The sequence below is a fragment of the Pholcus phalangioides genome, unplaced genomic scaffold (genome assembly GCF_987345545.1).
Source record: "Pholcus phalangioides strain wild (caught in Gottingen) unplaced genomic scaffold, Ppha-v1.0 ptg000015l_1, whole genome shotgun sequence".
Taxonomy (NCBI): Eukaryota; Metazoa; Arthropoda; class Arachnida; order Araneae; family Pholcidae; genus Pholcus; species Pholcus phalangioides.
The window spans coordinates 41,449-54,149 of record NW_028301608.1 but is presented as its reverse complement, the minus strand read 5'-3'; the positions used below and the strand labels follow the sequence as shown (position 1 = coordinate 54,149).

The window sequence follows — 12,701 nt, the reverse complement described above, 5'->3', positions numbered from 1 at the left end:
GGTGTCGTCTTTTTTTAACTTTGACACCCGGGGGGCCCTGGGTTGACAGACACGCCATGCCTTCCAGAGGTTGCCGTTTTCAGCAGTGGCGTTACTGACGAAGTCAGTGAAACGGGAGTTTACGAAGTCGTCAACGTCCTTTTTAATTTGCTTTTGAAGCCGGTTAAGGAGAATTTTGTCTGATCGACGGCGGCGTACCTGCCAACTTTTTCTAATGCGGTTTTTGAATTTAATTTTTTCAAGGATGTCCCTTGGGAGGCCAAAACGATAGTCGTTACTAGGGATTTCGGTGGTAGACTGGGCGAGGGCGTGTTGTATACGTGCTGTGATCGCTGAGACAGCGGCGTCAATGACGGCGGGGGTGGGGGGGGAGGGCTCAATAATATCGGCTGTTTGCAGGATTTCCTGAAAATTTTCCCAACTTGTTTGTTTAACAATTCTACGGGCTCTGGGTATACTAAGTTCGATTTCAAAGAAAACCGGGTTATGGGGCGACGTGAGCAAGGGCTTCGTGTAAGTGGAAATGTTGTGTAGAAAGTTTTTCGAGATCCCGAAATCGAGTACATCCGGGTTGTGGCGGCGATTTGAGGGAAAGTGGGTCTCCGTTGTCGTGGAGTGGATGTCAAGAAAGTGGTTTAAGCAAAAGGTTCGTAGATGGCGCCCCGCTCTGTTTCTGTTTTTGCTAAACCACATATGATCCTTGGCGTTCCAGTCGCCCCCCGCGAAGACGGGAGAAGAGCGATCGAAAAGAGAGGAGAGAAGGTTGTTGTCTATTGGCTGGTTCGGCGGCTTGTAGATGGCGCAAAGGATTATGGGAAGTTTGTTTACGTGTGCTGTAATAGCCGTGGCTTCGATGGATGGGGAGGGGGGAAGTGGGAGAGGGTGGCTGGAAAAGCAGTTGCGTAGCAAGATAGCAGTTCCCCCACCACGATTATGGAGGCGATCGTTTCGATAAATGGTGTAGCCTGGAAATTTAATTTTTTTGCTTGGGAGGAGCCAGGTTTCGCTGAGCAAAATGGCGTCTACTTGATGGTGGATGGCTTCGGCGTGAAGTTCCCGGATGCGGGTGGCGACTCCATTACTGTTCCAAGCCATGATGGTGAATGGCTTGGGGGGGGCGGCCGTTGTATCAATTTTTGGTTAATAGGGTTGTGAGCAAAGCGATTAGGGCTGAGATGGTCTCCTGTGAAAGTGTGGAAAGTTGGAGCCCAAGGGCGTTGACGTTGAGGCTCTGGGGGGAGGGGGGCGACTCGGTTGGTGTGCTTTCGTTAGGGGGGGCGGCAGTAGTGGGGGGCGGTGAGTGTGGGAGTGGGGGGCTATTTTCTGGGGCTTGTGGAGGAGGGGTGGGAACGGGGGGGGCGACAGGCTTTTCCTGGCTTTCCTGTATTGAGAGATCTATTTCACTTACGCCACTGATGTTGAGCCTTGGTCTTTGGTAGATAAGCTCGTACATACATAGCTGGAATTTTTTACGATTTGTGAGTGTTTCAATTTGGTTGTTGATTTCTGCCGGATCAAGCGGGGGCCTGCCTTTTGCAAAGGGGGGGGCGCCGGGTCTAACGATTTCGTGGAGTTTCTTTTGTTTTTCGATTAATTCTGGGAGGTTCGATGATGGTGACACTGTTGTTGGGGTCACGATGGGGGGGGTAGCAGCTGTCGATGGTTTGACGACAATGGGGGCGACTCCGTGCTCGTAGGTTTCGTCGTCTAGTTCGGCGAGGGGTGGCGAGCAGGGAAGGGGGGGAAAATCAGATGCTGGGGGGGCCACAAGGTTGGGGGGGATCTTGGGCAGGATCGTACGGCTGTTATTGTTGAGGGCGGGGGGGCGGGCCGGGCATCCAGGGAAGGTGGCGGTGTGTTTACCACTGCAGAAGTAGCACCTTAGGTAGTTGTTGTTTCCCTTGCGGGAGCACTTGGCCGTTTCGTGGTTCCCAGAACAGAATGCGCAGACGGCCAGATTTCGGCAAAAAAGGGCCGTGTGCCCGGGGGCCATGCACCGCCTGCATTGAATGGGGGAGGAACCGCCTTGGTAGCGTTCAATTACTATGGGGGCGCCTTCGATTTCCGTCACGTTTGCAAATAGCTTATTTTCAATGTCGACTTCTACTAGGAAAAGGGGGAGAAGTCGGCCAGTGGTGTAGTTTTTCATATTCGTGACTTTGATAGTTTCGATGCCCTGGGTTTTAAGGGCCTCGACAATCTCGATGGGTTTAACATTGGCGGGTAGTCCACGTATGACGAATTTTAGGGTTTTTTCGGATTGGAGCCGGTACGTATGGTATGTGAATTTTTTCGAGTCGAAAAATTTTGTTGCTACTCTGTGATCTTTCTCACAGTATGTTTGGAACACAAGAGAGTTGTGGGTAGGCTTTGCCTCTGGGGGGTGATCACAGAGCTTACGTACAGCGGCGAAGTCCTTTAGCCAGGTGTCTCCCCAGCGTGTGAGTATAATGGCCGGAATTTGTATTTTTTTATTTCGATTGGGGGCGGTGTTGGTATTTCGACTAGGGGTGGGCGCCGGGGGCACTTGTGTTGTCGGCTTATTCTTTTTTCTGCCATAGCGGACTTCTGTGAAGCCCTCGTTGTCGTTTTGGGCAGCTGCCTCCTCGGGGGAGGGGGGTTCGATTAGTGGGGGCGAGCAAACTTGTTCCACCTGGGTTGGGGGCAGTTCCGTTTGGGATGTGCTCGCTCCTTGGTTGATAGGTGGGGATGTAGGTCTGGCTGGGCTGCAGGGAGCATTAGCCTTCGGGGGCGACTGAGGTGGGCTGGCGATATTTTGCCCTGGGGGCGAGGCGGGATGTATGCCGGGCTCATTTCCGTTGGAACGTTGGGTCGACTGGTTGGGGTTATCGGGCTTGGGTGACAGAGGTTCAATACTTGCCAATTCTGGTTGTGACGTTGCCCGTTCTGGTGAATTTTCGATTATTGGCCCTGGGGGGGGGGTAGGATTTGCGTCTGAGATATTGTGGTGGGCCACTGTTGGTGGCGAGGGTGATTCTGCGACTGAGCTTATGCTAGAAGATGATGACGTAGTGGATCCGTCGGTGCTCGAATTGGGATCCGAGTTTTCCGTTACGCCACTGGATGACAGGGCGGAATTTAATTCGACTGAGTTCTCACTATTAGTGAGGGCGGTTGAATTTTCAGTAAGGGAGTAGTGAAGGGAAAAACCATTTGTGTCGTTCGTCGAGGAACGGTCGCTACCAGAGTCGCTGTCAGTGTGGGGGGGCGAATTTTTTTTTTGGGGGCGACTCTTTTTTTTCTTTTTCCCCTTCTTTTTTGGGGTTTCGCTGGGGGGGGACGAAGTCCCGTCAATGGCTATGGGCGTAGATGTGACCCCCCGTTTGAAGGCTCTTGCTGTTTTGTGTATGCAAGATGAGTCCTGGCAAGAGTCGAGAAATTCTCGTGCTTCCGAGATAAAGTTTTCGATTAGTGGGCTTTCAGGGCCATCTAGAATTTCCTTGATGAGTTCAGGGCGGTTGATCGATGGAACTCGATTCGACAGTTCAGTAAAACTGACTGCCAGCGATTCTATTGCTGAGTCGAATTTGCAACTCTTGTGCGATTGTAATGATTCATTGAGAGAATCCTCCTTACATTTAGCCCAAGCTAAAAGGAGCTTGATGAACTCTATGCGGTCGTCTTGGGACAACTCGTCATAGGTGAACGACTGACGCAGTAATTGCGTGAAGACGACATCGTCGTCGGCGGTGGCATATGGGCACAGAACACACATTGCGGGGGAGAGAGAGCGCACAACAAGCGAAACCACTTACCTTGTTCAATGATATCCAATGGTGTGTTGATCCATTGCACATGGGAAGGGGGGGGAGGGGTAGAGAGTCACAGAAGGGGGGGGGAGGAATCACAGTGGTGTAACGTGGAAGATCTGCGGCTAGCGCACCGGAGAGCCTCGCGCACAAGGTCGCTGCGGCGGTCCCGAGCAGGTGACACCAGCCTTGGTTCTGGACGACCGGTTAGAGAAACTCGATCTCTGCGGTGTCTATTTGCGATATATTACGAAGATCCAGAAAGTTGGGACCCGTCCGGTCTGACTATGACCTAGGTCCCCGGGTTTTACTCCCTTGGCCGGGCTGAGATACCTTCTCACCCGGGCCCCTACGGGAGAACGTGCGTTAGCAAAACAGTGTCCGTCGGAACGAGAGCTGAAAAAGAAGCGTGACCGTTTCGTTCGGGCGTTATCATGCGATCGTCGTGTTGATTGTTGATTCTTAAATTTCGACCAGACCAGACCAGACCAGAATTAGAGTTTTTCCCCCATTCCCAGCTCCGTGTGTGCTGACTGTGGGACTACAAACGGGCCGTGAAGGGCCTATGAAGAAAGGAAGAAATTGTAGTGTAGTTGTGCGTGTGTATGTACAGTGGAAGAAAGAAGAGAAACAAACGTGACAAATATTGGGAGGAATGGTCCTGGCCGGTCGCTGCTAAAGAACAAAATTGAGCCCAGGGATGTGGTCATGTAAAATGCCGTCACAGCTCTTCTACCTACGGAGAAAGAAATCTAGCATACATGGTAATGGGCAGTGGTCAAGTACATGCGAATGCAATTTTTTTTTTTTTTTTTTTTTTTTTTTTTTTGACAAGCTCCATTAAGCATCATTCTACATTAAGCAGTCCATTGACATATTATACAAATAATTTTCACAAGATACCCTCAAAAAACCAGATCACAGAAGAAAGCAGGTCGCACAAATACACACATCAAACCAGCTCAGTTCGCCAGTATGGAGAATTTTTTCTTTTTCCCTTTTTTTTTTTTTTTTTTTTTTTTTTTGATTTTGATATAAATGCGGTTAAATGCGGTTAGATATGGTTAAATAGGTATAGGTGCCAAGTACAAGTTAACTAAATGCCACAATCAAAAACAATCATATGTAATTATCAAAGGGTGAAAAACACAAATAAGAAAGATAAATATTAAAAAATAAATAGATGCCAAATTGTCAGAATTATGTACATATGTACATAGATATATATATTTTTTTCTTTCTTTTTATTATCTCTCATTCTCCCATTGGAGATGGAAGATTTGTTGGGGCCTACGATAGGCCTTCCTCCTTGCCGAAATACGTGGAGTTGGGTCACGATGGTAGTCAACAATGTCACGTATGTGCTGGTACTCCGAATCAGCCATGTTGTCAAATTGTGTTTTATTGAGTTCTTTGATATATGAAAAAATATGAGGAATACCAAGGTCTTTTTGTATATTTTCGTTTTTAACAAACCATGGAGCTCTTACAAATCTTCTGAAAATTCTATTTTGCCCACGTTGAAGGATTTTTATATTATTTTTGTTGGCATGTGCCCATGCTGGTGAGGCGTAAGTTAGCGTTGGCCGAAGAATTGACTTGAAAAGTAAGACTTTATTTTTCATGGTTAGCTTTGCTTGTGGGAAGGTAATTTTATTGAGTGCACCCATGATATTGTTAGTCTTGTTGCGTGCATTTCTAATTTGGTGTATGAATGATAAGGTTTTGTCTAGAATGCAGCCGAGGTATTTAACCTTTGAGACTGGACAGAGTGTTGTGTTGTTGATGTGAATTCTTCTATTCTGGGGAGTGTTTCGGCAGTGTGTGAACCAAGCAAACTTACATTTTTCTTGATTTAAAACTATGTCTGAGTCGGTGCACCAGTCCGTAATGTCATCGATTGTTTCTTGTAAGTTATTGACCGCTTGTGTTGCACTTCTATTGCCACACAATACCACAGCATCATCAGCAAATAGGGCTATTATTCCATTGGAAGGTGCCGGGATATCATTAATGTAAATTGAAAAGAGCTGTGGGCCCAACACACTTCCCTGAGGAACCGATGCACGTACTATTTTTTTTGACGAATCTTTTTCTCCGATTCTAACCTCAAATGTTCTCCCAACAAGATAGTTATAGAAAAAGATTATTATGTAAGGTGGTAAGTTGCAGTCAATAAGTTTGACAAGTAGCGTTGGGTGATCGCACTTGTCAAATGCTTTGCAAATGTCTAAAAAGACCGCTGCAACGTAGTCTCTGTTGTTAAAATGACTCGTAATATATTCAGTTACTCTCATTAGCTGAGTAACACAAGAGTGATTTTTTCTGAATCCGTGTTGTTCAGGTCTTACCAGACTGAGCTCAGTGCTAATTTTTTCGAAGCGTATTAGGACAATTCGCTCAAATACCTTGCTGATGTTTGATAAAAGACTGATTGGCCTATAAGAATTTGGCATCAATGGGTCTGTGCCTGTTTTGTGAATGGTTTTTACAACCGAGTGTTTCCAAGAAGTTGGAAAATAATTAGCAAAAAGTAATGCATTGAAAATGTTAGTGAGTGAAACAATAACTGATGTGGGAAGATTCTTTAGTGCAGAGTTGGAGACATGATCAACACCTGAAGCTTTTTTGACGTTTAGCTTCGATAAAGTGTCCGATACCTCTATGATGTCAGTTGGTTCGAAGTGTTGAGAATCGTTGAGTCTATGATGTTGAATATACTCTGCTATTCTATGTCGTGTTTGAACTTGAGTTTCGATGTCCTGCACGTGATTTGGGGAGAATTGTCTCTCAAATGCTGTTGCAAAAGTCTCTGCAATTTGCTCCTCTGAGAAAACAATTCCGTTTTCCCCTTGAATTTTGTTGACATTGGAAATGCCTTTTTTTTTACATAATTTCCAAGCACGCCATATGTTATTATTTTCTGCGCTTGCATTTTCAATAAAATCAGTAAATCTATTGTTAATAAAGTGAGTGACTTCCGTTTTTATTTCTCTTGTGAGTCTATTAAGTGCTATTTTGTCTGATCTTCTTCTATATTTTTGCCACAGACCACGAACTCTATTTTTGTGTCTGATTTTTTGTAATATGTCCCTTGGAAGACCATATTGGTTATCTGGTTGGATTTTTTCTGTTGTATTTTCATGCAGTGCGTTTTTTATTGTCTGAGTTATTTGAATTACTGCATCATCTAATTCCCTAGCACCTGGATCTACCAAGGTAATGGGTGATTCATTTTCAAGCATGTTCCTGTATCCTGTCCAGTTAATTTGTTTAAAAATACGTTTATTACGTGGGCACAAGAAATTAATCCGAAAAAATACAGGGTTATGTGGAGAACTTAAGATAACTTTAGTATGTGTTTCCACCTCGTAAAGAATGTTTTTTGACAGACCAAAATCTATAATATCCGGCCTATATCTAATTTGAGGTGGGATATGGGTTGGCACCTTGGGGGAGTGAATACATAAAAATTTTCTCAAACAATAAAGACGTAACATTCTACCACATCTATTGCTACCACGACTATGAAACAGTCTGTTCTTACAATTCCAGTCACCAGCAATCATAATAGGCATATTTGTATCAAACAAGAAATCAAGTAAAACAGAATCAATAGAGTTCCTGGGAGGTTTATACATTGCACAGAATATCATATTAATACCATTGACATGAATTGTAACCGCTGTTGCTTCCATTTGGGAAGACAACGGGAGATTTATTTCTTGGAAGGGTATGCTATTTCTTACTGCAATAGCAGTACCTCCTCCTCTGTTATGAATTCGATCATTTCTTATTATTTTAAAACCATTTAATTTGATACGTTGGCTTGGTAAGAGGAATGTTTCAGATAAAAGCAAGATATCTATTTGATTAGTGAATAATTCCTCTTTAAGTTCTGGAATTTTATCTTTTATGCCATTGGCATTCCAAGCCATTATGCTCAATGGTCTAGGTGCAGATTCTCTTAGCGTACTAATTGTTAGGTAGAAGTAAAATGTTAATCAAAGCTTGTATCAATAAATTTATTTTTACGTGCGAGAGACCAGCAGCACCAAGAAAATTGCTAAGGACGACATTAAGTTGCTTGAATTCATTTGAATTTATGATTCTGTCTCGGCCAAACTGATTCACAGTCGTTGTGTCCTGTATATGTGACTCTGTGTGCACTGAATTTGTAGGTTTTTGTGTAGAATGTGTAAGCTCTGTGAGCCCTCGATTTCCGACTTCACCAGATGTATTTAAGTCGCCAGTATTTAGCATTTCCTCAGAGGAACTGATTGTTGAAGCTTCCGATATGGAAGAAATATTTTTTCGTTCAGATGTTATCAATAACTGGTGAAGCACCTTAGAAAAAGTTTTTTTTGCGTTTAATTCAGTGAGTTGTAGAGTCAGTTCAAGTGGAGTTACTTCCAGGTTCTTGTTTTTTATGGCAAGCGGGTGTACACCTTTATATATGGTGTTGTGTAGAATTTTTTGTTTCTCTATATCCTTAGAAATCTGAATAACATCAGTTTTTTCATTAATATTGACAATATTCCAAGTTTTTGGTTTTTCTGATGAGCTTATTATTACAGTCTCTTGTAAGTTTTCAGCTTGTACAATATTGTGGTCATGTTTGTGTGACTTTTCATTAGTCACTGTAGATAGTGTCTCAGATTCATGTTGCTCTTTTACATCAGGTGGTAACAATGGTAAGAAAATTCTAGCTCTATTCAGATTTGCACTTGGCCGTTTTGGACAGCCAGAATATGTGGCCGTATGAGGGCCACCACAGTGAAAGCACTTAATTTTCCTTGGGTTACCCTTGTCCCTGCAATTTTTAGTCTCATGTTTACCACCACAAAAAGCACATGCCGGGGCGTTTTTGCATCCATAAGAGCTGTGACCATACATTTGACACGCCCTACATTGGATGGGACCCTGAGCACCTCGATACCTCTCAATTTCAATATTTACATCTGCAATTTGTGTTATGTTAGCAAGATTTTTATCAGAAATCGGTATTTCAATCAAAAACAAAGGTAGAGCTCTACCAGTTCTAAGATTTTTCATATTGGACACTTTAATAGGGTGAAATTGCTTCTTTTCCAGATCCATTTTAATTTCTGTGGTGTCTACATTAGCGGGGAGACCCCTAATTACAAATTTTATCGTACGCTCGCTCTGCATTTGGTATGTATAGTATTTGTATTTCTTATTGTCAAACAATTTTATTACAGTACGATAATCACTTTCAGAATATACTTGGAATACCAGCGTGTTAGCAGTTGTCTTGAATTGAGGCAATATATCACATTTTTTTTTTATTTCTGCAAAATCTTGCAACCATTTGTTGCCCCAATCAGTTAGTATGATGGGGGGTATTCCCTTTGGACCCGACAGTACATTTTTGCCACCATTCTTATTAACAACATTTTCATTGCTGTTAGTATTCGTTTGAGTACTAGTTTTTTTCTTTTTTGCTCGATTAACTGTAACAAAATCATCGTTATTGTCACTGTGAGCATTCCTGTCCTCTTCATCCGTTTCACTAATTTCATGAATCATTTTAGAATTATTATGTATAACTCTTTGTGTGTTCACTGTGGACGTCTCATTAAATTTTTCTCCCGAAGTGCTGGCATCATTGTTTGCCAATAAATCAGTGGATGTAATTACATCAATACCCTGCGTGCCCATGTGATTTATTGATCTATTTCCCACACTGTTTTCCCTGTGCCCATCTTTCTCCGACGTTTCATGGTCAGATTCTTTTAAATCAGTGTCATTTTGCGTTGTATTACTATCAGTAGATCCATCGGAACCATTAGAGGTTGAAGAGTTTGAAGTGGAGCTAGTGTTTCCACTGCTAACTGAATTTGACTCTTTTAAGAGCTCGGGTGCCTCATTTCCAGCGTCGCTGTGAGTAGTTGTTTCCTTGCACTCTTTCTGTCTCTTAATTTTCCCAGAACTTCTCTTTTTGGTACTATTTAACCCTTTAGTAGTGTCTGCGAGAGGTTCCTCATCTCTACTATCATTGTCTGAAGAATCCTTAGGTTCCCCTTTAAGAGGACTCTTTTTTTCTCCTTTGTCACTGACTTTTTTTCTTTTTTTCTTACAAGAAACACTAACCCTCGAATCGAGTATGGGGGTAGAAGTCAATGCAGCCCCAAAACTTTTTTTGAACGATGCAGACTGCTTGTGTTTACATGACTCAAGATTAAGAGAATCGAAAAAAGTAATAGCATTACCTACGAAATTATCAAAAAATTTCTCCTTGTTTGCTTTGTCAGCAGTTTCCCAGCACACATAATCCGAAATAACAATTATATCAAATTCTCGCGCAAGATTACAGTTCTCACCCTTGTGATAAAGATCGTCACTTAACCTCTTTTGACTTTTCACAAAAGACAGCAACATTTCTTGAAACTCAAGCATGCATTCATCATTATCACTGACCTCAGAGGCCAAAAAACACAATTTCCTGACCTTATCCAACTCAGAGCTTGCAAATGGACATATTTTACCCATATTTCGCATGTACTAAAACCACTTACCTTGAGAATAAAACAGGAACAATCCATAGAAGAAATCACCAGGGGCCAAAAAAAAAAATAGGGCAGACATTTCACTGGGGGGGGGGGGGGAGAATCACAGATTTCACAATTTGAGTGCGATGACACAAGCAGGATTGAAGATGGCCGTAATTCCGCAATGCAGATATGTTGAGAGCCAACCAGGATCGAAGATGGCCGTTATTCCGCAATGCAGATATGTTGAGAGCCAACCAGGATCACTGTAGAAGCAGATCACACCCAACTCCGTATGATGACCGAAGTCCGTAGCTCTACAGATGAATCCGGAACGTTATAATACTAACGTTGTCGAAGACAGGAGCAATCGAAAAACACGTCCGTTCACCATGGTAGCTGTCACCTCTTGTGTGTTGTTTTTTAAATTTCGACTTTTAATGTCGTTTGTACTGAAAGGACTACAAGTTTACTCCACAAGTGAAGTTTCTCATTTGTGATTTTCCGCAACCCAATCTCAAATATAAACAATGGGGGAAGAGAATTCGTATTTATCACCAGTAGATGGCGGCACTGAGCAGAACCATGTATCAACTGCGCCTTCTGGAACTGAATTACCTTAGAAATTGAATGAATTTAATCTCTTTCTCCCCCCCCCCCCCCCCCCCCCCCTGATTCAAAAATTCAATCGCTTGTAGAAAATGTTATTGATGGATTATCCAATTAAACATAATTATCAAATGAATAAAAAAAAAAAAGATTAATGAATGTGATGATGATGCCAACAGTATCTCGCAGTGCTAAGTAGAATCATATATGAATCACTGATTTATTTGAAATAAATTTAATTTTTCTTTTATTTGAATATTTTTAAATTAAATCTTATTAAAAAAAAAATTTGCCATGGATTGTGGGATTAGAAGAAATTACTGAAAGGAAAAAAAATGCCAACAGTAGATGGCAGCACTAAGCAGAGCCATATAGGCCCATATCACTGGCCATATAGTATATTAATTTATGTTTAATTTTCTTTTATTCTCTCTTTCCCCACACACACACACATATTTTTAAATTAAATTATTGGAAAATTATGTTACTTACCGATTTAAAAAAAGAAAGAAAAGTGATGCCAACAGCACGCGGTGTTCCCAGGTGGTCACCCTCCCAAGTACTAACCGCGCCCGATGCTGCTTAACTTCGGTGATCGGACGAGAACCGGTGTTTTCAGCATGGTATGGCCGTTGGCGATACATAATGCTCTTTTCACACTTCTTAAGTGGTCATAAAATCTATTCAAAGGAGCCCGTCCATTTCCGCTGCTTTGTTCCTTTCTTCCCGTGGGAGTTGGGGCACAGATGGTGTCACATCACACTGGTACTCTAATTGATGACATCACAAAGGAGGCTCTTTCATCTGCCGAAAGCGCAGACGGACAAGCTGGTTGACGGACATGTGAAGAATATCGCCTAAGGGCCCTTCTATATATATATATATATTTTTTTTTTTGCGCAAAATTTTTAAGCCATTCTCGTTTCCGCCGAAAATGTTTTCTTTTTCCAGTTCAATCTCTTACAGTAGGCATCGATTCCGCCAACTTTCAGTGCTGCTGCGTTAATTTTCTCCGTGAGGGGGGGGGGGGATAACGGTTCTCTCTCCCCCCCCCCCTCCTCCTGTTAAAGGGGGGGGGAAATAAATCAAGTCTTTTATCGACCAATCGAATAACGCTTCGTCGGCGGACCAATGCCCGTTAGACAGCAGTGACGTCAGCTCCGCGTTTTCGAGACAGAGATCGTGGTTATTGTCGATTTCCTTTCATTTCTGCTTGAGATTTCGCAAATTCAACATGTCTGGTCGAGGCAAGGGAGGAAAAGGTTTGGGCAAAGGAGGAGCGAAGAGACATCGTAAAGTTCTTCGCGATAACATCCAGGGCATCACAAAACCCGCCATCCGTCGTTTGGCTCGTCGTGGTGGTGTGAAACGTATATCCGGTCTCATTTACGAAGAGACCCGTGGAGTTCTCAAAGTTTTCCTCGAGAACGTTATCAGGGATGCTGTCACTTACACCGAGCACGCCAAGAGGAAAACCGTCACCGCCATGGACGTGGTCTATGCGCTGAAGAGACAAGGCAGAACCCTGTACGGTTTCGGCGGTTAAAAACAGCATATGCGGTTTCCATAGAAGACGCGGAGGAGAAAAAAAAAAAAAGGCCCTTCTCAGGGCCAAAAAATATATGATAGGTTGAAACTGAGTCGCATAACTTTGTTAAATATGTTTAAAAAAATAAACTTAAAGGGTTGGTACTAAATATTTGTTACAAAAAAAATATTGCTGTAATGTAATCGTACTTTCTTCAAAGGTCAAGTACTATACGCCCCCCAGAGCTGCGAGGTCTCGTCAGACCTCGTAAGGGGCTTTATT

The 12,701-nt window shown here is 42.9% G+C and overlaps 1 protein-coding gene and 1 non-coding gene across 2 annotated transcripts; one reads left to right on the top strand and one right to left on the bottom strand.

Annotated features, from left to right (window-relative positions):
- Positions 1-11,409: 11,409 nt before the first annotated feature.
- On the bottom strand, positions 11,410-11,528 carry LOC149075170 (5S ribosomal RNA). Its single transcript, XR_016194244.1, has one exon. It is a non-coding gene; the product is annotated as a 5S ribosomal RNA (ribosomal RNA).
- A 216-nt stretch (positions 11,529-11,744) lies between these two features.
- Positions 11,745-12,499, top strand: LOC149075169 (histone H4). Its single transcript, XM_089245369.1, has one exon. The coding sequence runs from the start codon at positions 12,126-12,128 to the stop codon at positions 12,435-12,437; it is 312 nt and encodes a 103-aa protein (XP_089101495.1). The 5' UTR covers positions 11,745-12,125; the 3' UTR covers positions 12,438-12,499.
- Positions 12,500-12,701: the final 202 nt, after the last annotated feature.

Bases quoted from the DNA above. Each gene is read 5' to 3' on its own strand.
- LOC149075169 (XM_089245369.1), top strand. From the start codon at position 12,126: ATGTCTGGTCGAGGCAAGGGAGGAAAAGGTTTGGGCAAAGGAGGAGCG.